Source organism: Melitaea cinxia, chromosome 28 (assembly GCF_905220565.1).
Source record: "Melitaea cinxia chromosome 28, ilMelCinx1.1, whole genome shotgun sequence".
Lineage (NCBI taxonomy): Eukaryota > Metazoa > Arthropoda > Insecta > Lepidoptera > Nymphalidae > Melitaea > Melitaea cinxia.
Window position 1 is genome coordinate 5,577,070 of NC_059421.1, and position 24,600 is coordinate 5,601,669.

Genomic DNA, 24,600 nt, shown 5'->3' on the forward strand with positions numbered 1-24,600 from the left:
AATTGTGTGATGACCCTGCTCTTTTAGGAAGAAATTTTGGAACATTTATGATCAGTAACCAACATACCAACACGTAAGTATGTGACTGATCTTATACTAAATCTTTTTTTTTAATGAGAATATGTTACGGTAAAATAATTGAATACATAGTCTTTAGCTATATTTTAAAACTAGCTGTGCCCACGACTTCGTCCGCTTGGAATTAAAAAAAAATATTGTTCAGTTCGCAGAGTTACAAAATAAACAAATTTCTAAAATAGAAGTAGCCTGAGTTACTTCTTATTACATCCGCTATCTGCCAGTGAATGTTCTGTCAAAATCGGTCCAGCAGTTTCAGAAATTACCCGGAACAAAAAGACAGAGAGACAGACAAAAATTGTAAAAAAATGTTATTTTGGTATATGTACCGTGCATACATTCATATGCATTTAGTAAAAAGTGGTTGTTTTTATATTAGAAATAGACACTCCAATTTTATTTATTTGTATCATCACTTCAGCCTATCACAGTCCACTACTGGACATAGGTCACAAGTTCGTGCCAAAAACGGCGTGTGCTCATGTGTGTTGCCCATAGTCACCACGGTGGGCAGGCGGGTTGATGACCGAATTATTTGTATAGATTACTTTAATCTGAAAGTTTTCTAAAGATTTTATTTTTTATAATATTATTCTAAATCACACAATTAATCTATTCCAGACATAACAAATCACGACCGAGAGATAGTCATAGTTTTATTTTCGTTAGAGAAACGACAGCTTCAGGCTTAAGCTGTCGGTAGCGAATTTCGTTCCATCTCGCGGTGTGTGTAAGAAATATTTCTTTCAGGCCCGGATGTATGTGTGAGTGGGCTTTTTCACGATACTGCAGAAAGCACGTAGATAATTATATAGTAGTTGAATTGTAGTTATTTCATATTCATAGTAAATGTTTTTTTTTTAAATATATTTAAGTAGAAATATTTTGCATTAAATTTCAATTAGTACTAACACAATCAGTTCACTAACCTGTTATATATTATTTAATAATTTATGTTGATGTTTACGTGCCTGAAAACAGTGGTTTCAAATCAACAGTTCTCTTCAAATAATAGGAGTTTTCAATAAAACAAAACGTATCTCGTTACATGTTTATTTGAGAACAATAAAAAAAAATGGCAAATAATATTCGCATGCAAACGAAAACACTATCATGCAAATATTTCTATACATTTTTCTATTTTAATACAAAATGGCTGCTTTTACAGATTACATATAAAAAACACTCGCAATGATTAAAAAAATAATAATAATCAAGAGACGCAAATAACGTAAAGGGATATTTTAATTGTTTACTATTAAAATTATCACAGGTTTTTTTTTCTCTATAAAATGACGGCTAACTAGGTAATTATATTTTTTTTGTTATACTTTTTTGAAAGGTCATTGTTTCTTAAATTGAATTATTTTCAGTCAATATTTTTGTAAATATAAGAATCCTTTTTCTACATTTTTTTAAAATAATATAGTAATTTTAAACTATGAAATATAATTGAATTTATTAAATAAAAATTCATATAGCTATATTTTTTAAGCAATGGAAGAACAATTTTTAAAGCAATCTCTTCGCATATCTATTAAGTAAAAAGAAACATTTTGTTTCGATACTGTAAACACATCTTGTGTATTATTTACCTATTGCAACATTTTGAGCAATAATATTTATTTCTAAACTATATTCCATTTATTACATAAAATGCTGTTCGTTATCAGAAAAAAAAACGGTGGTAAATCCATGCATAAGCATAACATATTAATACAATTAACCAACAAAAGCTATTACGAAAAAAAAAAATTTTTTGGAATTTTTTTGCATAAAAAATCGTACGTAACAGCCCTTATTTCACTTTTTACACCTAACCTAGTAATTTTATTTACATCTCAGTCGTAATATTTATTTAGGAACATTATATTACAGTAACTGTAGCATACAGTTTTAGAAAGAAGTCATTTTATACAAATCTTATGTTATTTATACACTTTCGTTACACGTGCGTTGCTTGTGTTCTTGGTGTGTTACCTGAAAGAACAGAAAAAGGTTAATACGCCATCAAATCATTTAATATAATATATATAAATACAGAGAATTATGAGAACTCCTTTTTTAAATTCGTTTGAAAATTAGAGACAGAATAAATATATTACTTTTTTGCGACATTATGACGAATGTTTTTGAAATAATTGTGACGAAAAGCTTAACGATGAAAAATCGGATATTTTCTTTTATTACTTCAAAGGAAACATTTTTTGATCAGGTCGTTTATGAATGTATTCTACATTTTAAATCAAACACATAATTTATTCGTTACACATAAGTACTATGGGAATTTCCTTAAAATAATAATTTATCCTTAATAACTAAACATACTGACTTTATGTAACTTACTACATACGTTAACTATGTTGACATAAAAAAATTGGATTATACATTAGTAGCGACCCACCCAGGCTTTGCACCTTTAAATATAAAATAAATAATTATTTTCAATATAAGCGCAAAAATGTGTTTATTTACGAAATCACAATAGAAACTTCTAAAACTATCAGTGTTACTCTACTTATTATGCATGTATTATACATATAAATCTTCCTCTGGAATCACTCTGTTTACTGAAAAAAACCGCATCAGAAACCGTTGCGTAGTTTTAAAAATCTAAACATACAGACAGCGGGAAGTGACTTTGTCTTATACTATGTAATGACATAGTTGTTATTATAATGAACCTACTAATATAGTAGCACCATCTCTGTTTTTAATAAAATAACTAATCTAAGCACAAATAATAACCAGGCTTAGAATATTAAATTATATGGCTGTATTTTACATAATTTATAAAGGAGTATTAAGGAAGCACACATACAAAAAAACATTACAAAACAAAAAAAAATATTAGTAGAACTAAAATTGACTATAAGCTAGTAACTAAAAAAGTTAAAGTTGGAAAAAGTGCGTGATAAGAACTTACAATTATTTGTAAGTATTACTAATGCAGATATCCTATAAGGTGAGTGTGCAGCTGCGAATGGTAAAATAGTAAACAGAGTTAAGTAAAAGACAGAATATAAAATAAAAGAAGTAGACATTAAAAATGGAAAACAGAGTAATATAGAACATTCAATAAGGATAAGTTTAATGTTAATACTCTATAATATTTACGTTTTGAAATAATTACATATATTATTTACAGACAAATAATAAACCACACCAGTAAAAATAATTTAGTCTTGTAAATATGGTTAGTAAAGTAAATATTCTCATAACAAATATCATGCGAGGTACAAACACAACTTACCTACGAACGAACACATGCAAAGAACCACGTACAACCACAACCGCAAGCTATCTATAAATGATTTTTACCTAAACGGTCGAAGCTAACCTGGGAGTAGTACTGAACTCCGTACTGCGGAGTACGGCGGCGGTGCGGGCGTTGACGCCGGCTTTGCCGTATGCACTTGGTTGTAACCTGAGGTAAATTTTGTTAAAAATAATTATAGCTTACCTGAAGTATGCTTTAAAGTGTCGTATCCGTGTCTGTATTTTTAAAACTATTTATGTTATATACAATGTGTAGCTTAATTATTTATGGAAAAATTTATGTATAATGATTTAAAATACAGATAACATTTATACTAATTAATAAACATATTTAAAAAAAAAATTACATATAATTTACTTTTTTTTGTTATTGTTATATCTTTACAAAACAAAATTACTGAATATACTATATTGACAATTTATTATTTCAGTAATATATATATATTTATTCTTAAGCTAATGTTTCAAAAGTGAGATTCATAATTAATTATTTATTAAAAACTAAACATTAAAACTAACGTAACTCACCAACTGAACTGTTTTTGAGATACGGGTTCCCGTATGTAGCGGCATATCTTAAATCGACGCCGCTGTGGTTTTTACCACCAGTTTGCGTGTATACAGGTACCTGCGGGGCTGGTTAGAGAAAAATATATATAAATTATACATATAAAATTTACATTTAGGCCAGGCCTATTGGTGTTAAAATGTGTATGTAAATGACTAATTTGCTTATTGCAAAGTTTAACCTGCGTACTACTATTTATAAAATCAATGTCAAGAAACTTTTTCACCTATGACTTAAAATACTTTCTTTAATTTCATCTGATTAATTAAAATTAAGAACGATAACTAAAATATACAGTGTAAAAAAATACTCCATAAATTATATAATTGAAAGTTCCTAATTGCAATTTACCTTCACCTCCGACAGGTAAGCCTAAATTATTAATAGCATCAGTCTCGTCCTGTTTCGTTCGTTGTAACGAATTATTTTGTGATCCGTTGCCAGCTGACAACGGGAGAGTTGACGACGTGTCAATACTACGCGTCAATGAACCTTGAAGTGACCTGATTAGTAAAACAAGATATTCAGGTTATTACATTCAGCAGACTTTATACAAAAAAAAAAAAAAAATAATTTCAGGGTAAAACTCTGTACTGCTTAAAATCTAATTTTAATTTATTAATTTGGGACTAAATATAGCAGTTTATTGAACGCTAAAATATAGTAAAAAATTAATTTAAAATACAACTTTCTTTGCTATAATATTATCAAGCACATCTCTCATAAGCTATATATCTTTAAAAATTTAATTAACTTTTTTAATAAAATTTTAATACAACAAAAAAAGTAATTTGCTATTGTTAATTTTATTTATACCATGTAATCAATCATATTTATTATAAATTAGCTCGTTGAACATTTAATTAACATATTATCTTTACCTGCTAGTCGGTACTTCGAGCGTAGGAGATTGAACCCTCAAGTGAGGGGGTGGGACATACCCCTGCGGGTAGTCGTACACGTACGCCGCGGGATTCTAGATTAATACGGGAAAATATATTAACAAGAGCAATCATGTTACATATACGCTCTGTGTGTGAAGGAAAAGATTATTGAAATTTTAATACCAAATTTTTGATGTTAATTACTCAAAGCGGAACTTAATTGAATTAATTACTTTATTTCAATTATAAAAGTAAATTCTAATTATATTCAAAAGTTTAAACATAAAATTAAAACTTGAATTAGAATGTATCATTAAATGAAACTGACTTCTAGTTATTCTATGAATATTTACGCATGTCTTTATTTTAATTATTTCTCATTACAACGAATGAGGAGTAAATCTAAATAAACTTACCTTAAAATAAGTATCCGCATATGACGGATCGGAATAATCGTTGCTATATCTAAATTGCAACATTGGATCGTCATGTCGTATATTGGGAAGAGGCACGGGTCCGGCGAGTGGGAGACCAGATGGGTTCTTGGAGTCAGACCGATCTGAGCTCGTGTACTCCTGTTAAAAGTGATCATATGAATAAGACTCGTACTTCGATCAAAGTATTCTATTAAATAATTTAGTTAAGGCAAATATTTTTGTACTTCTATGTAGTATTGCCTACAACTCGTCTGAATGTCCAGCTAAGGACTGCGATACGCTGACGTGAACAGTGTGGTGAATTAAGCTTCAAGGTATCCCCTTTGTGAACAAAGTCTTTACTCAATAGTGGGACATTTACAAATTAATTCAGTAATACATTTTTAACCATAATTCAACTTGTTTGTTTGAGTGGGCAACATAAGCCGTGGTATGTAACAGCGGGGCATCTTGCTACCCGTAAATTTTACGGTAGTTCGACTTGGCTATACTTAAAATATGTTATTTATCCCGGCAGTCAGGTACCAATACAATAAAATGAACAAAATATATGAAATAGTATTACGAGTATAACTCTTTATCTGAGAAGGGGTTATAAAACGGACACCTGATTATTGGCAGTATTTTATAATTATGTTATTTAATCTATTTCTATATATTACAAAATATATTCAGTCATAAATACACCTTTTAAATACTATTAGGAAAACACGAAACGTTTATCATCTACAATTAGTTTCAGATGTAATTCATCATGTACCCTTTGTTAATCTTAATTAAACAGGACACAATTAATGGACAACATCACAAAACGAACGTAATCACGTATCCATATTGATGATAAGACATTACAGTATTATAATTAGTAATTATTTTATATGAAAATTAGTAATACAGTTCTGAATTTTTATTCCAATTAAATAATATTATATTCTATTGTGTACCTCTCACTGGCTATATTACATATACAAAGTATCATTTTTAAACGGTTTTATTTAGCTCACCCCGTTTGTTTTATTTTTTATTTATTATTTATTCTTGGGTCAAATTTAGTAATTCAAATTACACCCTCTTCCTGTCAACCGATTAATCTGAAATTTTGTATACACTTTGGATTTTGGTGACAATACAATTATGTTTATTCATTATCATTATAAATTCAAGATGGCCGCCGCTACAAAATGGCGGATAATTTATGTTTTATTAATCCCATCAATATGGGTATCAAATGAAAGGGCTCAACAAGCAGAATACAATATACTATAAAAAATTGAAATCCAAGATGGCGGCCGCTACAAAATGGCGGATAACGTAGGTTTTATCAATCCCATCAATATGGGTATCAAATGAAAGAGCTTAACAAGCAGAATACAATATACTATAAAAAATTGAAATACAAGATGGCGGCCGCTACAAAATGGCGGATAACGTAGGTTTTATCGATCCCATCAATATGGGTATCAAATGAAAGTGCTCAACCAGTATAATCAATGTACTATATAAAATTAAAATCCAAGATGGCGGCCTCTGCAAAATGGCGGATAACTTAGGTTTTATCAATCCCATCAACATGGGTATCAAATGAAAGGTCTCAACAAGTAGAATACAATTTACTATGCAAAATTGAAATCTAAGCTGGCCGCCGCTACCAAATGTCTGATAACAATTTTTTATCAATCCCACCAATATGGGTATCAAATAAAAGGGCTTGACAAGAAGAATATAGTGCACTATACAACCTCAATATTTAAGATGGGCCTTGCAATAATGAAGCACTAAATGAATTAAACAGAATGCGAAATAAAAACTAAAAACTAGAAAATAAAAATAGGTAAAAAAACTTTTTAAGTTAAACGGTTTTATGTTAAACATACATTGCAATGTTTAAGATAAATGTACTAAAAATCAAAAAATAATAAAATAGATACAGTCGTGGGAATTATAAACATATGCATAGACTAGACTAAAATAAAACCGTGGGGCACGTCAATTGTCTACAAATTATCGACTTAATGTGCGATAGAAGAATCGTTTAATTCGTCGTTAAAATAGGCAGTTGGCCCGCAGACGGTGAGGAAATTACTTACTATTTTCTTGCTCGTGGAAATTCCAATAGTTATACACTACATGTAAATAAAAGAGATGTTTCAACTAGTTTATCGTTGGACATTCACACTGCTGGCTGGCGAGGAATCGTTTCACTGCTCGTAGTTTGTCTTTAATCGACAAAACATATGATAAAAGTACTACTCGCTCACCACTATGAAACCCTAAAACTCGCTTATAATCGAGCTTGCTAGCTTGTTTCCACATTCTAGCCCTACTTATCACACGTCCATCGTTGTCGGTTGAACAACTGCCTAATTATAGTGTAACATTACAAAACAAACATTTTAATCAACGATTGTAGACAATTGACGTGCCCCACGGTTTTATTTTAGTCTAGTCTATGCATATGTTTATAATTCCCACGACTGTATCTATTTTATTATTTTTTGATTTTTAGTACATTTATCTTAAACATTGCAATGTATGTTTAACATAAAACCGTTTAACTTAAAAAGTTTTTTTACCTATTTTTATTTTTCTATAAATCAACAAAATATAATATTCAATTACACATTTTTCAATAGTCATATATTTGATGTTCAACATATTTTAGTTTATTTAATCGCGTGGCAGATTTTTTCTTTTGAAAATATAATTTCCTATTTATGTCTGCAAAATTTAAAAGTCAATTAACAAAATAACTTACCAAATCATAACTCCCGTCGCTCTGAGGTAACTGTAATTTCAGGTCACTAATATTCGAACTTCTGTCACTTTCCTTATACATGTCACTAGAAGTTACAGTAACATCCGGTTTCTCGTTTATCTTCTGCTTCTTTCTCCTTCTTCTATGACAGATTACTACGAGGATCACGAACGATGAGAAGAGTATGATACCGGATGTCGCGCCGATTAGGATTATGAAGAGCGGTAATGTTTCTGAAATGAATAGTGCTTTTAGTATTTTAATATTGAAAAGAGATTAATTCCTAGTAATAGTAGTTAGTAATTGGTGCTTACAAGAAATTAATACTAAAATTTATTTTATTTTTGTTAGCATTCAATTGAACTTTACTTAGAACTTAATAAATGCATAGCGATATAACACTTTAAATTTAGTCATTCGTCGGTAACTTAACTTTTTTCTATTGCTTTTAGTCTAGTACTTTTAATTCCTGTTCCATTAGTTCTAAATAAAGTATTTCCTGGACATAAGTTACAAACAGTGGTTAACCGCGTTTTTTGGGGACTGAGTCGCCCTCGTCCGTAGGTGTATACCCCGTTGTGAAACCCTACACGTGGTCCCTGGGTGGTGCTAATCAGGTGACATACTGGTGGTAGGCTCTGGCCGACGGCTCGCGACCACCCACTGAACAAAGTCGTACCGTCAAGCGGTTTCGTGTTTCGGTACGTTGATCGGTGTAGCCGACTGAGAATTTGGGTCGAAAAAGTTGCTCCGCGCGAATTGGCCAGTCTGACTAGCACTGGTGCCGCTGCGTTGTGGTGATTGGTTCTGGAGGGTAGCGGGATCCGAGGCACGGTGCACCGCTGGCCGACCGCAGGTAGTTGGGGGCCCAATTAATGTGCCAGCCACACACGAAAGGCTGTCCCGCCAACTGTCGAAAAATCCCGGGATGCGCCATCGTGCCGGTTGGCGACCGGATGAGAGGGCCCGGTGGACATCTCCGGGGGGGCTCGGGCGTCCCCGCAGTCTCCAGTCCAATCGCCTTTTCCATCGCAGTGATTCGGTGAAAGTCTGAGGGCTAGTAGTGTGGAGCCTCGTTTCACTGCCTTCTTCTCACCTTCCTTCACTCGCCATTATGAATAGGAGTAACAGTAAAAACAAGACAGCACAGCGGTTGCACTCCCTCTCACTCTCAGTGCACCTCTCTAACATTCGAGGTTTGCACTCCAATCTCGTTGCAGTCCACCACCATCTTGAGACTGAGAAACCGGCCCTACTGTTCCTCTCGGAGACGCAGATCGGCAGCCCGTCTGACACAGCATACTTGTGTTACCCGGGTTATACCTTGGAGCATAGTTTTAAACCACACGCGGGTGTTTGCTTATATGCCCGCGACGACATATGCTGCCGGCGTCTTCGTAACCTTGAAGATCCCAGCTTCTCTAACTTATGGGTTTTAGTGGACACAGGAGTGGAGAAAATTCTTTATGTCTGTGTTTACCGTTCGCACAGCGGAGATCTGGAGACAACCAGGCTTATTCAACACCTTAGTGAGGCGGCTGATGCGGCTCAGCACCGGTATCCTACTGCTCAATTGGTAATGCTGGGGGACTTTAACGCCCACCACCAAGAGTGGCTATTCCCATACCAGCACACTGACCACGCTGGTAGAGAGATTCGCAATCTCGCTTTAGCGCTCAATCTCACCCAGCTGGTCCGGGAAGCAACCAGGGTACCCGATGTTTACTCGCATACTGCCAACTGTTTGGACCTTTTCCTGACAACAGATCCTGACCGCTATTCGGTTTCGGTCTCATCGCCTTTAGGCAGCTCCGACCACTGTCTGGTGAAGTCCATATCCGTCCATTCACCGCCCTTACCCTGCTCCAAAGGCACCCGTAGAATATGGCGATACAAGTCAGCAAACTGGGATGAGATGCGTTCTTTCTTTGCATCGTACCCATGGCGACAGATTTGCTTTTCCTCCGATGATCCCTCATCTTGTGCGAATGCTGTGGCTGATGTTCTGCGTCAGGGAATGGAGTATTACATACCATTCACTGACGCATCAGCATCCGTGGCAGCTCGACCCTGGTTTAATTCTGACTGTTCTCGTGCTGAAGCAGAAAAGAACACTGCTTACTTGGCCTGGGTCGACGCTCGTAACCGCAAGACAACAGACGTGGGTCAGAGGAAGAAAGCCTATAACAGAGCCGCTAAGTCCTGCAAGAAGGCTTTGCGGAAGGGTCGATTTGACCACATTGGCAGAATTGGGACTAGACTTGCGTCATACCCACCTGGTAGTAAAGCCTTTTGGTCCCTGGCTAAATCGGTCGAATCGAACTTCTGTCGCCCCTCACTACCTCCACTGATAAAACCCGATGGATCACTAGCCCACACCGCTGAGGAGAAGGCAAACTTGTTTGCAAATCTCTTTGCGGAATCCTCGCGTCTTGACTTAGGAAGCGCCACACCTCCAACCTCTTCGATTCGATGCGAGACGTCTATGTCTGAAGTCCGAATCCGTCAAAAAGAGGTCCTTAAAACCTTGCGCAATCTGGACGTAAATAAAGCTAGTGGTCCTGACGGAATACCTGCCATAGTACTTAAAACTTGTGCGCCTGAGTTGTCTCCAATCCTGACACGTCTGTTTCGTCTCTCTCTAGCGACAGGACAAGTGCCGAAAGCCTGGAAGCAAGCTAACGTGCAGCCTGTGCCCAAAAAGGGCAGTCGAGCTGACCCTGTCAATTACAGACCTATTTCCATAACGTCCATACTCTGTAAGAGTATGGAGCGTATACTGAATAACCGGCTCCTGGCACACCTTGAGAAGAACGATCTCCTTAGCGACCGACAGTTTGGTTTTCGCCGTAGTCGGTCCACGGGTGATCTTCTGGCGTATGCCACTCACATTTGGAGTGAGGCTATCGAGAAACACGGGGAAGCCATTGCGGTCTCGCTCGATATTTCGAAGGCATTTGACAGGGTCTGGCATGACGGCCTTATTAGCAAACTTCCTTCATACGGCCTACCCGCTTCTCTCTGTGTTTGGATATCTGACTTCCTGAGGGATCGATCGATCCGCGTAGTCATAGACGGTTGCGATTCCGATCGTTTGGCCATCAATGCCGGGGTTCCTCAGGGGTCTGTACTCTCGGCAACGCTATTCTTGCTGCACATCAACGACCTGCTCAAACCCGGAACCTTTGGGTATGCAGATGACAGCACCGTTGTTGAGCGTTACGTGTCCAACGCACGAGCGAGTGGGTCTGAGATCCAATCGCTGAGGGAAGCTATGATTCAGCGTCTGAACTTGTCCCTTAAAGCTATCTCCGATTGGGGTGACGCAAACCTGGTCAAGTTCAACGCCTCTAAGACCCAGGCGTGTCTTTTTTCGGCAAAGCGGAGTCCTTTCCATCTGACTCCCTCTTTCCGAGGTGTACCCGTGCCCATAACCGGCCGCCTGGAGCTTCTTGGTGTTACTTTGTCATCCACCCTCAATTTCGGCTCATACATAGAGACAAAGGCTCAAACAGCTGCCAGAAAACTGGGCGTCCTCTCGAAGGTGAGACAGTACTTCACTCCGGAACAGCTTCTAAATTTATATCAAGCGCAAGTTCGATCATGCATGGAGTACTGCTCTCATCTTTGGGATGGCTCAGCCAAGTACCAGCTGGAGCTTCTCGAGTCGATTGAGAGACGAGCCAGGAGGCTCTTCGGTGATGATGCACTGGTCGCTGCAAAGCTGCAAAGCTTGCATCATCGACGGAGGGTGGCCGGCCTGTCGGTATTTTATCGGATACACTTCGGAGAGTGTGCGCAGGAACTCCATAACCTGATTCCCCCTACCCCCTTCCATCATCGTACAACCAGACGCTCTGCGTTACGCCACCCTTACATGGTTGACATTCCCCTTACACGCACTAAGCGATTCGCTAATACATTCTTGATCCGTACAGCCAAAGAATGGAACTCTCTACCAGCGTCTGTGTTTCCGGAAAATTATAACCTGGGGATCTTTAAGTCGCGAGTGAATAGGTTACTTCTAGGTAAGCGTGCTCCATCTTAGACCGCATTTTCACTTATCATCAGGTGAAATAGTGGTCAAACGCAAGCCTATCATTGTATAAAAAAAAAAAAAAAAAAAAAAAAAAAAACCGCGTGATGTAAAATAAGCCATTTGGATCTGATTCACTTCAATTAATAAACTACAACTATGAGGCTCAATATTGCTAATAGAAATATCCCATAAATAAACTGGAATTCGGTGGTGGGAAAGTTAAATTCATCATAAACTTTTATTCGTTGAATACTGTCGTCTATTAGCGTTAATGGCAACCAGTAAAACAGGCCATTAGTAATAAAAACAATTTTTTTGCCCAAAACGCTTAAATATCTTGATATTTATCGCAGTGTAAACACGAGAAGAAATACCAAAATTGCAACTCCAAGTTTTCGACTGGCAAAGTATACGTTTCCATTCTGGGTAATGGTATTCGCGTGTATAATAAAATCCCACAAAAAATTTTGGAATTGTCTCAACATAAATTTAAAGTGTTTATTAAACGAAATAAATTAATTAAGATTATTATTTTGTGCAGGATTAAGTAGATAATAAAGATGTGTAGACTTAGTTACGCTGTATTTCATACTAATTACTGATTTTGTAATAAAACACACTTTATATATTATTTTTAAATAAACGAGCAATTCTTGTATATATATATATATAGAATCTGAATCTCGGAAACGGCTCCAACGATTTTCATAAAATTTAGTATTTAGGGGGCTTCGGGGGAGATAAATCTATCTAGCTAGGATTCATTTTCAGGAAATGTCGTTTTATCCCTGTTTTTAGGAATTGAAAAAAATATCGTTAGAATACGAAGGTAAATTTCGCATAAGTCAATGTAGTTGAAATAGCTCGGTGGGAAATCGGCCGCTCGGGATCAACCGAGAAGATCATGGTTCAAATCCACATGTCCCTGATCAATTATTTTTTCCTTTTCTTTTTCTAATTGCACTCGCTATTTTTTATTTAAATAGACTGTTCTTATTTTTTATTATTATGTCGGTAAAATCGAAAAATATTATTCATATTTTATCAATATGTAATTCGTATTTATACTTTATGATTTCCAAAAAACACGATTTACTAAAAATACCGAGCTTAGCTCGGTCAACCGGGTACTATTATTTTTAAACGAGTTACTGCGGAGTTTCTTGATGATTTTTCTCTGCAGAATTTATATTTCGAATCGTTGGTAGCTTTAATTTTAAAAATAATAATCACTTTTAAAATGTTAATTTGTAAATTGACGATTCGAAAGTGCTTTTGAAGCCTATTAGAATAAATTAATTTTGATTTGTTTTGATTTAATTTAAAGTTATAAAGTAAGTTTCCTTTATTTTTCAAATATAAAATTATGTTAAAATTATTAAAGAGGCGATTATTAATTATAGTAAATATTGAGTAACTATGTATATAAAGAAACTTACTCATTGGTTTCAAAGTTATAGCAGCATTTGCGTTCCCATATTCGTTCGTAACACTGCAGTTATAAACACCGTAGTGCTTAGATTGACTAGCGCGGATAACAAGACTCGACTTAACAATACCATTTGGTAATGTTTCCTCTAAGGTTGCGTAATCCTGAAATAAATTAAATGTTAAAGCTCCTGGAATTCTGATACAATATTGGATTATATTACGAAAAAAAAAAATTGAAGGTTTTACTTTTTTTGGTATTGTAAGAATTGGTTTAATTCGATTATCTTAAAAACTGATATATTATTTGTCTTACTATTTCAAAAATCAAAACTGTTAATACTTTAGTTATAAATCTTTTAACTTAACAATTATAAAATTCTTTGTTCTCATAATATTTAAATAATTTATTCTCAAAGTTAATAAAATATAAATTTATAAAATGAAACCTACTGGATCCTGTATAATGCTGATTTCTTTCCCTTCAAAGTACCACCTGATATCATCAGGCTTTGGTACTGAGAGAGCTTCACATTCGACTGTCGCTTTTTCACCTTCAGAACCTAACTGGGTTCTATTTGAAATGATCTTGGGCAAACCTAAATAGAAAGAAAACTTGGGATTATTTAAAAACTAAAAATATTCTTTTATAAATAAAAATAAGAATAAAAATATAAGTTCTGAAATCGCGTTTTGTTTATGATGTTACTGTACATGAATTAATAAGATAAAATTGAATGTGCTAAATTACACAAGAGGTAACTTGATAATTTTACTTCCAGTAGTGTCATTTTGCCGTTATGATTCTATGGCTTACGTTAGACAAAAGGTAAAACCTATTTGGAAAAGTGAGGTAAATTTTAATTATAATATTACCTTTTATAAATATCGTAGCTTCACTTTCAATCTCAGGGTACCCACTGACTGTGGCTTTACAAATATATCTGCCAGCTGTACGCTCGTCCACGTACACCTTAAGGTTCGGTGCTTTTCCTTTGACCTGCTGGAAGTATTGAACGTTCACGTAAAAGTGTCATAAATGCTGTTTTTTAATAATTACTCAGGGCTTGATTGAGTTAGTTAAGAGACATCCAATCATTATTTAGATGTTTTATATAAATTAATCCAAGGTATATTCGATTTTAGAAAATTGAACTGAACTGAACCGAACCTGTCAGGAACCATCTCACTGCTGGGCAAAAGCTTTTACTCTGAAACTGACAGCTTCACGTGATCTCCGAGACGCGGAAAAACATATACATCTATACAAACCCAGAAGCGAAACAATGATTTATTTAAATTTATGATTATTAAAATCCACAATAATTATTAAAATGCAATAATTATTAAATTTCACAGCATCATTTTAAAATTGTTAATTAATACAAAACAATCACGCAATAGAAATATTCGAATTTTACGTTGTTTGAATAACACTGTTGATGTAAAAAAGGAGAAGAAGTTAAGTTTAGTAGGTAAAAACTAAGGTCAATAATGTAGATGTTTATGTATAATTGTGTGCGTACATCTGTGTAAGTGGATGTGTGTATGGATAAGCTATTGTTTAGATTATTCATACGATTGGAAAGTTGTTCTATTTCAGCATTTTAAAGGAACATCTAGATATTGAAAACGGATCAATCTCAGAAAACAACTTCGTTTTGACTTTCAGGAATACCAATTATCTCCACATTCTGTAAATGAGACCACCATTCATGTTTACTATTAACATATTTGCTATTAAAACTATTACATTCGACCAGAACCCTCGACAACGGCTCGTACCGTCATAAAAATTACTTATATAACTATGTAAACAACTAGCATGGTAGTCACTTACCCCTATTCTCCCCGGCTCGTGGAATAACCAGCGTATCTCTGGTGGAGGCTGGCCATCTACATCGCAACTCAGTGTGACGCTAGCACCGACTGCTGCTTCAACGTTTTGCGGATAAGTTCGAAATGATGGCGGATCTATTTAAGAAAATAATAATAATAATGCACTTTATTGTACACCAAAAACAGAAATAATACATAGCAAAGAAAGAAAAATATTAACAATATATTCATTAGGTACAAAGGGCCTTATCGCTAAAAAGCGATCTCTAAATATAATTATTTTAATTATTGTATTTATTTTTTTGGTATAGTGTTCGCCTTCTAATGCGTTTCTTCAAATAGGGCGTTCTGTAAGTGTTATAATAAAAAAAATCTACGCCTTTATTAAATTTGACTTTGTCTTAATATACGCGCTACTCTGGCAACGTATTACTGCATAAACGTCGGATACTATTTTTCTCAGTCCTAATGAAGGTCGATAAAGTGAAATATTAATACTAACTGCCGCATACAACTAAAGAACCCCATATAAAAAAAGAGTTCTTCTTCTCGTATAATGTTTATTATTGTAAATTATAGTCATGGTTACGCGCTCACGAAAGGTATCATGCAGAACGAGTTTATCAAAGCAGCTCGTCTATTTAAACAAAGTCAAATTTAAAAATGGGCAAGGTTTTTTTTTTAATCGGAACGTAATCTATTACACCTACAGAACCCCTCAAACGAACCAAAGGAACGCTTCTCGGAATCAAAGAGAACAAAACGATGGTTAAATATTAGTTAATAAACTTTCAATAAAACAAGGTTAAGTGCAACCGGTCGTTTGAAAAATAAATAATAACCTCAGTTATTTTTGTAATTAGAAATATTTCAGTTGTCTGTTAATAAAATATATATTAGAACCATAAGACTTAGTAAAAAAGAACAACATATTTTCAAAAAACGCTACACTCAAATTTCAAAGAAAATGTTTATACAAAACAGTAACAATACAAAGAAACAACATGTATTTTTTTTTTTTTTGGTTAATTTGTGAAACACGAATTCCTTAGTTCTTTCGATTCAATACATTTAGTCTTATGAAAACTTTGTTAATTTGCTAGGCACTAAAACTTACAAGTAACATTCAGTGTGAGGGTAGACTCGCTCTTTCCCGCGGCGTTGCTGACTTCACACTTCACTATCGCCTTATTGTGTTTTCGGGATACATTAAATATAATCTGAAACAAAAACAACATATAATACAAGTTGGAAATAAACTACACAAGCTTTCGGCAACGGCTTCACTCGCGATTACACTATATTAGCTTTTCCGTTTTCTCCTTTTAAAATATAGCCTTCGTTATTCAGTAATAACGTAACATTATTAATAAAACTCACGGTGTATATTCTATGGTCTGTTATAAAACCCCTTAAAATATTTTAAAACTTTGCATGTATTAAAATTAGTGTATTCTATACTCGAAATTCCTAATTCTTTATTTTTAAAACATGAATATTTCTCACATTTTTCTCAACAGTTTTTTTTTTTTTTTTTATAAAACAGAGTAAACAAACAAACGGTATTTGTACAAACGCGCTTGCATCGTGTGCTTCATTCAGACATCCCCGCCTTGATTCCGTATTAATGTTGACGCATTCCTACACAGCTTTGCTATTTCTTTAATGATTGTTGCACAGTCACTTGTAACAATATTTATTAATTTTTATTTAATTTTGACCAGTGACGTTTTTTTTTTGTTCCTATTATAATTATTATTAAGAATTATCTCTCATATGACTAGCCCGTTGGTGCAGTTTGTAGTGACCCTACTTTCTGCTCCTAGGGTTGTGGGTTCGATTTCCACCCCGAGTTTGAGTGTAATATAAATATTTATTTATATATTTATTTTATGTTTATCGAAAAAAAATGTAGCTATATACCAGTCGGCTGTTACCACCATTAAGTTGCTTACTTTAGAAACAGACGACCGTGTGTGTATTGTGTAGAGATATTTAATAATAATATATAATTCTTTATTACACTTAAATTATTCTGTTAATATTAATAAAAATTGATACGAATGAATTTATCTCAAAGATATCTACATCTTGATGATCTTACAGACATCACATATGTATTTAATCATTTATATTATGTGCCTTTATGTTTTTTTGTTTTGTACTTTTTAATATTCTGCTAAGAAATCATTTCATGACCCATGAAAAAAAAATCGATATGCAAAATGTTCAAATCTCAAGAAAAATATATGCGGATAATAGTCAGCTATATTAAGATTTATATGTTATAAATGTCTAATAAATTGCGCTTTTTGTGGGCGATTAAGCGTAAGCCTGTGACATCCCACAGCTGGGGATAGCTCTGGGCTTTCTCTCCACCTAGGAGAAGGATCCTAATCCACCACGCCTCTCCACTGCGGATTGGCAGATGCTTAATATATAACTATATATAAAAGTAATTAAATACATCAGTTTTACTTGTAAAGTGGACTTAGATGAAAATAATTATACATTTTGTATTTTTTTTGTGCGATATAGCCAATTTCCGTTAGCAGTAGTGGTTGAAAGGCCTTACATCACACGCTAAGCTACCCCGTTAAATATGAAACGCTGAGACGATGACGCGTATCTTAGAAATTCCCCAGCCTATTACCACTATTGTCTCTGTATTGTTAGCCTACATATGTGAGAAATGAAATAGCATAAATAGTAGCATAGTTCTTTATATATACTTATAATATTACTTATTATTCATAATCTTTGCTTATCTATTATGTAAATAAAAATGTATGACAGACATGTAATGTATACGCGTATTATTTTCGAACAACAAACTTCATTATATTTTCTTTTCGTGGATATATCATATTTTTTATGTGGAACTTTTTTGGAATAGTTGTGATTTGAAACTCGACGAAATGAAAATGCGTGACCATAAAGCAATAAACATATAAATGGACAGGAGAGAATGAGATAATTATATCTCATTACACTCATGCTCAAAATGCATAAGTGACGCGTTTTGTGCGGCCCTTACGACCTTGTTTTTCCCGAGGCCGTGAAACGCCTTTTCAGAAGTTTCACTTCTGCCGTATGTAAATTGTTTACACATACTTTTATTTTATTTTTTTGTGTATAAACTTTTGTTGTTGTTGTTTTAAAATTTATCCCCAATAGGGAAAGGCAAAGGATTATAGTCCGTACAGCCTAGTTTGAATTTGTATGTTTCGTTCCGATATAAACTATAAACTTTTGTATGACAATAACAAACAAAAAAATATCTAATTTGGAGCAGTTCTTCGGAAATTATGCGCGTACATACATTTCAGCGATTTATTTCTTTTAATATACTTAGATAATATATTCCGTCATAATTACAAGTAGCGAATACTTTTTTTAATAAGAAAAAATATAAATACACGTGAACAGCATAAGAAGTCGATAATATAAAAACTAACCTAACCTAACATAGTACAATACAAATGTAGCCAGTTTAAAATTTTATGACTATTCTGAAGCTTTCAACACCGAATTATTTAATACGTGCGCAGAATTCACACAAAATATTTAATAACTGTGTTAATTTGCACTCGAGGTGTAGTAATAAACGTTAGTTATAATTATTATGAGTTTAATTTTGCGTTTTCATTTACAATAAAAATTTGTAATTTTTAAATATATAAATAGTTAACAAAATATGCGATATTAAAAAAAAAAGAACATTTCCTTAATTTCAATAGCAAGTGCATTTTATTTCTCTATAGCAATTAAACAATTCAAAAATGCGTTCTTAATTTAAATCATTATTGTTTCTTATGTTCTAATGTTAATTTTATTACAACTAGATAACATAATTATTATATTATATTTGTGCATTATAAAGCGAGTTCTAAATTCAAAATTACATTTTTTTTAAATTCGCAACTTGTTAGTTAATATTTAGAGTTTTTGTTAACAACTTGTGCTAATTTTAAATTTATTATTTTTTACGAATTGTAATGTATTTTATTTTCTTTGCCTACTATATGAAAATTAAAAAGGCACGAATTGTAGTTATTTTAGTCTGTAGTCTTTTAGTCTTAGTCTTCTTTATGCGCAAAAAGCTAATTCATAAATTAAAACTAAAAGATAAACTCACCAGTTCTTCCAAATAATCTCCAACAACGGGATTATTGTTCAAGTACCATCGATACACTTGTGGGGGAGGGTTTGCATCAGCCGCGCATAGAATCCGCGCCTCTGTACCTTCTGGTATCCTATTATTGACTAATCCTGATGTCACTGACATGTTGATTTTTGGAGCGTATTTTACCTGATATAAAGGAAACATTGGATAAGCACACATTAACTACACACTATATATTATATATACGCTTCAGCCTGTAATATCCCACTGCTGGCATAAGCCTCTTTCACCAAGTAGAAGAAGGATCAGAGCTTAATCCACCACGCTACTCCAATGCGGGTTGGCGGATATATTCCCTATTACGAGTAACGATCGCTATCAGGTGTACATGATAACAACCGGAACCGACGGCTTAACGTGCTCTCCGAGGCACGGTGGGGAGACCTACAAGGACTGTACAACCAGACCACAGCAAATACCTGTATAGCCAATACAAATGTTTGTTATGTGCGGGGATCGAACCCGCAACCGCCAACGCAACAGGTACAATCCATGGCTGGAACCGTTGCGCCAACGCGGCGTTGTAAAGAAAAATTTCAATTAAATCCAAAACAATCCGTAAAAAGAAATAACATTGCAAAATCTTTATTAAAATTTTAAGTCATAAAAAAGCCAGTGATATTTTAAGCCAGCCAGTAATAATAAAGCCAGTAAGTATTGTAATTATAAAATTATGATTGATAATGATGATAATAAAAGTCTAAAAGTAAAAGAAATAAAAATCAAGCTAACGATAGCGCATTACACAGGATGTAATCAGATTAACACCGTCCTTATAGAACTGTTTGCAGATTTAACAAGCCATTTTGACTGAGAAAATATTTAACGCTAATTATTGTGTAAAGCTTTAGATGTATTATATTTTACAAACAGGAGGTAATGATTTTAAAAGGTAAAAGCTAATTAGCGCGTACCTCGCGTAATTAGGTAAATGTAATTTAGTTAATTTTAGTATGGAATAATATTAATCGCATAAAAGGTAAATTTGTTTACATATTACACTTGTTGTATAGTAATTTTTTACTTTAATTAGTTAGACATACTAAACAATTTTAAAAGTCTGATATTACACTGCTGTTAACAAATACTAAATTAAACTGATTGTATAAATAGGACAAATAAATTTCAGGATTCAGCTTACCATCCCTCTGCTGGGCATAGGCCTCTTTTTCCATGTAGGAGAGAGATCGGAATATAATCCACCACGTTACTCTACTACAAAATTTTGTATCAACAGGTAAGATAAAAGTAATTGAAGTTTTGAATGAGGTACTAAAAGTAAGTTTCGTACAGTGAATGAGGCTGAAAACGTACCGTTAACTAGCAAACGAGTAAGCACTTGCCCTGATATTGAAAGAAAAATGTTATAGTGCTGAAAAGGATGAGGAGAGTAAGAGATAGTAGAGAATGAGTAAGAGAGGGAAGAAAATTCTCGTCTCTCTTTTTTACTATATAAAATTTAGACAGAGTTTGTTGAAATCGTTTTTCTGCACGATTGTCGTACAAAAAGTCTTTATGTCACACTATTCTGCATCAAAGTTTAGATACTCATTTTCAAATATTTTTAGTTGTAATTATTAAATTAAATTACATTCTTTACTAGCTTCTACACGCGGCTTCGTACGCGTAGTATAGTTACTTAAAAAAAACCCCGATTTTGAAACATTCTTCATTGTTGCTCTGCTTTTATTAATATTAGCGTGATGGTTTATAGCCTTCCTCAATATTTGGGTTATCTAACACTGAGAATTTTTAAAATCGGACCATTATTAAGATTAGCGCGTTCAAGCAAACAAACAAACAAGCTCACCACCTTTATAATATTAGTATTGTTTTTTTTTTTAATAATATCCATGGCAAGTATAGACAAAAAGAAAGTTATTGATTTTATTGTAAGAAGTTCCTAGTTCAAATGAGTTTGAGATGATCAATTGATAATTATGTATGATTCTGTATTCTAATTTTATTGACATACCTCAAGATGTACTGTAGCCATCCTATACGCCCTGTCAGCGGTGTTCTGTGCTTGACAGGTGATTGTCTGATTGTGGTGACTCTTGCTAGGTATCAACCGCAACACAGATCTGTAATGACGTCATTAGGTTATCTATTGTATTAACACATAGATAATATATTTATATGTATATGTCTAGCTAGATAAGTAAATATATATTCCGAAGTAATTTTTAACATTACACAATGAGTAAAAAACTGTCGCACAGACACACACACACACACACACACACGCATGCATACAAAAGCATCCTCGCGAACGCATACACAAATCTAAAAAGTATTTTTACGTAATAAATTAAAAAAGTTCTAATTTACGTGACAAAGTTGGAGTTATACCTATATTACTGTCAAAACAAGACTTCTCTCAAGATTACATAAAATCAAATGTAACTTTGTTACTCACGTAGATAACGATACATACCTAGTCCTATATCTTTGTTCGTCTGGTAACAATTCGACTATGCTATCAACGTTGTTTTTTATTACAACTTGATTGCCATCAACCCACGTTATCTGCGAACAAGGAACATAATTAAAAAAGGGAACATGGGAAACATTACTTTCAAAATGCTTGTGTGTAAATTATGGTCTGTAATACATACATAACACATGTATAATAACATCTTTAGCATTGTATTCCTTAAGATTAATAATTTAAAAAAAAAATAAGAAGGTATAGTTCTTATATTAATTATATTTTTATGTTCAAATTTTGATTTGAAACATCGCTATATTAACTATTCTATTTGAAAATGAGTGTTTATATAGCCACATCACTTCAGCCTAATACAGCCCGCTGCTGGACACAGGCCTACAAAAGTTCGCGCCAAAAATGGCGTGAACTCATATGTTTTGCCCATAGTCACCACGCTGGGCAGGCGGGTTGGTGACCGCAGGGCTGGCTGATTTTGTCGCACCGAAGATGCTGTTCCCCGTCCTCGGCCTGTGTATTTCAAAGCCAGAAGTTGGATGGTTATCCCACCATCGGTCGGCTTTTTAAGTTCCAAGGTGATAGTGGAACTGTATTATCCCTTAGTTGCCTCTTACGACACCCACGAGAAGAGAGGGAATGGCTATATTCTTACTGCCGTAACCACACAGCATTATATTATATAGCCTATGTATTTAAAAAGATCGACTTTACACCAAGGAACATTTTAGATAAACCAATAAATGTACAGTAAATATTCGATAGGCTTTTTTGAATTTAGCCTAATTTAAATTGAAATTTTGCTTAATTAGAATTGCGTATCACGTGGGATAGTTAGAAGGAACTCTCTCATAGATGTACAAATATAAAACTATGTATGTACACATAAAGATCAATTTAGTCAGACAAAACTAGTATCATTAATTTAAAACCTGAATACTGTTCTGCAAAAAATTATTCATTTATATTGAGAATATTTATAAGTACTACGTGGAAACTATTAAGATGGTAGTTTATTTTGATTAGAAATATATCAAGGACAGCGGCAATAACATTTGAAATTAAGTTCATTACCACTAATAAAATTAAGTTGATTCTGAATTTAATACACTTCAAAATACCAAAGCTTCAAGGAACTTAATATAGCTATAAATGAATACGACAGAACATCAAAGGGGCTTGCATTTTTTTTAAGATCGTCAATATAACGATTGAGATTGTTTCATTGATTATTTCCATTAATGTCTAAGATTAGAAAAAAAAATGTACGATATAATTCACTATACGTTGTACGCATTTTCAACTGTTTTTCATTTTCGTGCTTTTTACAATTTTGTCATTAAAGTCATTTCAAAGTTAACAATTACACACAGCTAATATTTTTTCGCTTTATGATTCTGCTAGTAGATATTGAATAGGTTTATTTTAAACTGTCTTTTGAATAATTACATATTAAATATATATTATTAGTTAAAAAAAAACAAACCGGTTAATCGAAATCCATCCTATTAAAAAAGAAGAGGTTCAATGTTTTATATTAAGAAAGATCATTTGATAAATCATCAGAAAAAATGCATAAACAATTTATACATAATAACACATTCTTCATATAATTTCGTATGTATAATACGGGCCACTTAAAATATCAATCAAGGCAATAACTTTTAATTTTAAATCCTACAAAATCTAGACGTGATAAACTGTCCACTATATCAGCCTATTTTATTGTGTTATCTATTAAAATCTTCAGACACACTATTTTAGCATTTTAAAAGACGCTCGGCGCCACACAAATCTATTTTAAATCACTTTTTATACGCTTAATATATTTAATATGTGTTTTTATTTAATTTATAATATTGAGAAGAAACAAAAAACGAACACGTTTAAATAAATATTCAGAAATTCTAACTTATCATTAAATTATTAATTTCTATGTCTGTCATTAATACCAAAATTATGCATATTTCTGAGTAACTAGTTTCGATTTGCATACTTTCTCAAAATTGGATCATTATTTTTATCTTTCAATAAGTGTACAATGATTAATAAAATAAGTATCTAATCTTTTTTCCCCGCGATTTCTTTTGCGTGAAATAGTTTACTTATGGCAATATTTTTAATTTCTTAGGACACCAATTTTACAGATATCTACTTACTTCTTGTTAAATACCAAAATACAAGATTTTATTTTCAACAATGACAATTTCGACTCTCTTCAATCTTTTTGTCTATCTCAATATTTATCTGTACGAAAGATTAAAGAGCTCCTGGGGGGATTGGGGATTGGGTCGGCAACGCGCTTGCGATGCTTCTGGTGTTGCAGGCGTCTACAAACTACGGTAATCTCTTACCACCAGGTGAGCCGTACGCATGTTTGTTGACCTAGTGGTATAAAAAAAAAGATATCTTTGTACGAAATTAGATCGAAATCAGTTATGTGGTTTAGTCGTAAAAGCATAACACACAGGGAGATAGACAAAGGTACTTTCACATTTATAATTACTAAACTAATGTTTTTCCTTTAAAATAATGTTACTTATTATGTTATGTATATTGTCATGATATGTAATTACATATCATGATAATATACAGAACCAATAAAACACAAAAAAAATAAATATAAAATCTTAAAAAACCACTGAATTTCAAAACCTCATC

The 24,600-nt window shown here is 33.4% G+C and overlaps 1 protein-coding gene across 1 annotated transcript in view; it reads right to left on the minus strand.

Moving 5' to 3' along the window:
- Window positions 1-1,510: 1,510 nt before the first annotated feature.
- LOC123667619 (irregular chiasm C-roughest protein-like) overlaps window positions 1,511-24,600 on the minus strand; it is a 39,220-nt gene continuing 16,130 nt past the window's right edge. Inside the window, exons 5-19 of the mRNA XM_045601485.1 lie at window positions 21,931-22,022; window positions 21,469-21,577; window positions 19,446-19,619; window positions 16,425-16,527; window positions 15,309-15,442; window positions 14,345-14,471; window positions 13,922-14,067; window positions 13,480-13,633; window positions 8,002-8,234; window positions 5,226-5,384; window positions 4,807-4,901; window positions 4,277-4,428; window positions 3,886-3,993; window positions 3,400-3,505; window positions 1,511-2,058 (exon numbers count right to left, since the gene is read on the minus strand). Of these exons, the coding sequence (XP_045457441.1) occupies window positions 3,414-3,505; window positions 3,886-3,993; window positions 4,277-4,428; window positions 4,807-4,901; window positions 5,226-5,384; window positions 8,002-8,234; window positions 13,480-13,633; window positions 13,922-14,067; window positions 14,345-14,471; window positions 15,309-15,442; window positions 16,425-16,527; window positions 19,446-19,619; window positions 21,469-21,577; window positions 21,931-22,022 (1,878 nt within the window). The 3' untranslated portion in view covers window positions 1,511-2,058; window positions 3,400-3,413. The remainder of the gene's footprint in view (window positions 2,059-3,399; window positions 3,506-3,885; window positions 3,994-4,276; window positions 4,429-4,806; window positions 4,902-5,225; window positions 5,385-8,001; window positions 8,235-13,479; window positions 13,634-13,921; window positions 14,068-14,344; window positions 14,472-15,308; window positions 15,443-16,424; window positions 16,528-19,445; window positions 19,620-21,468; window positions 21,578-21,930; window positions 22,023-24,600) is intronic.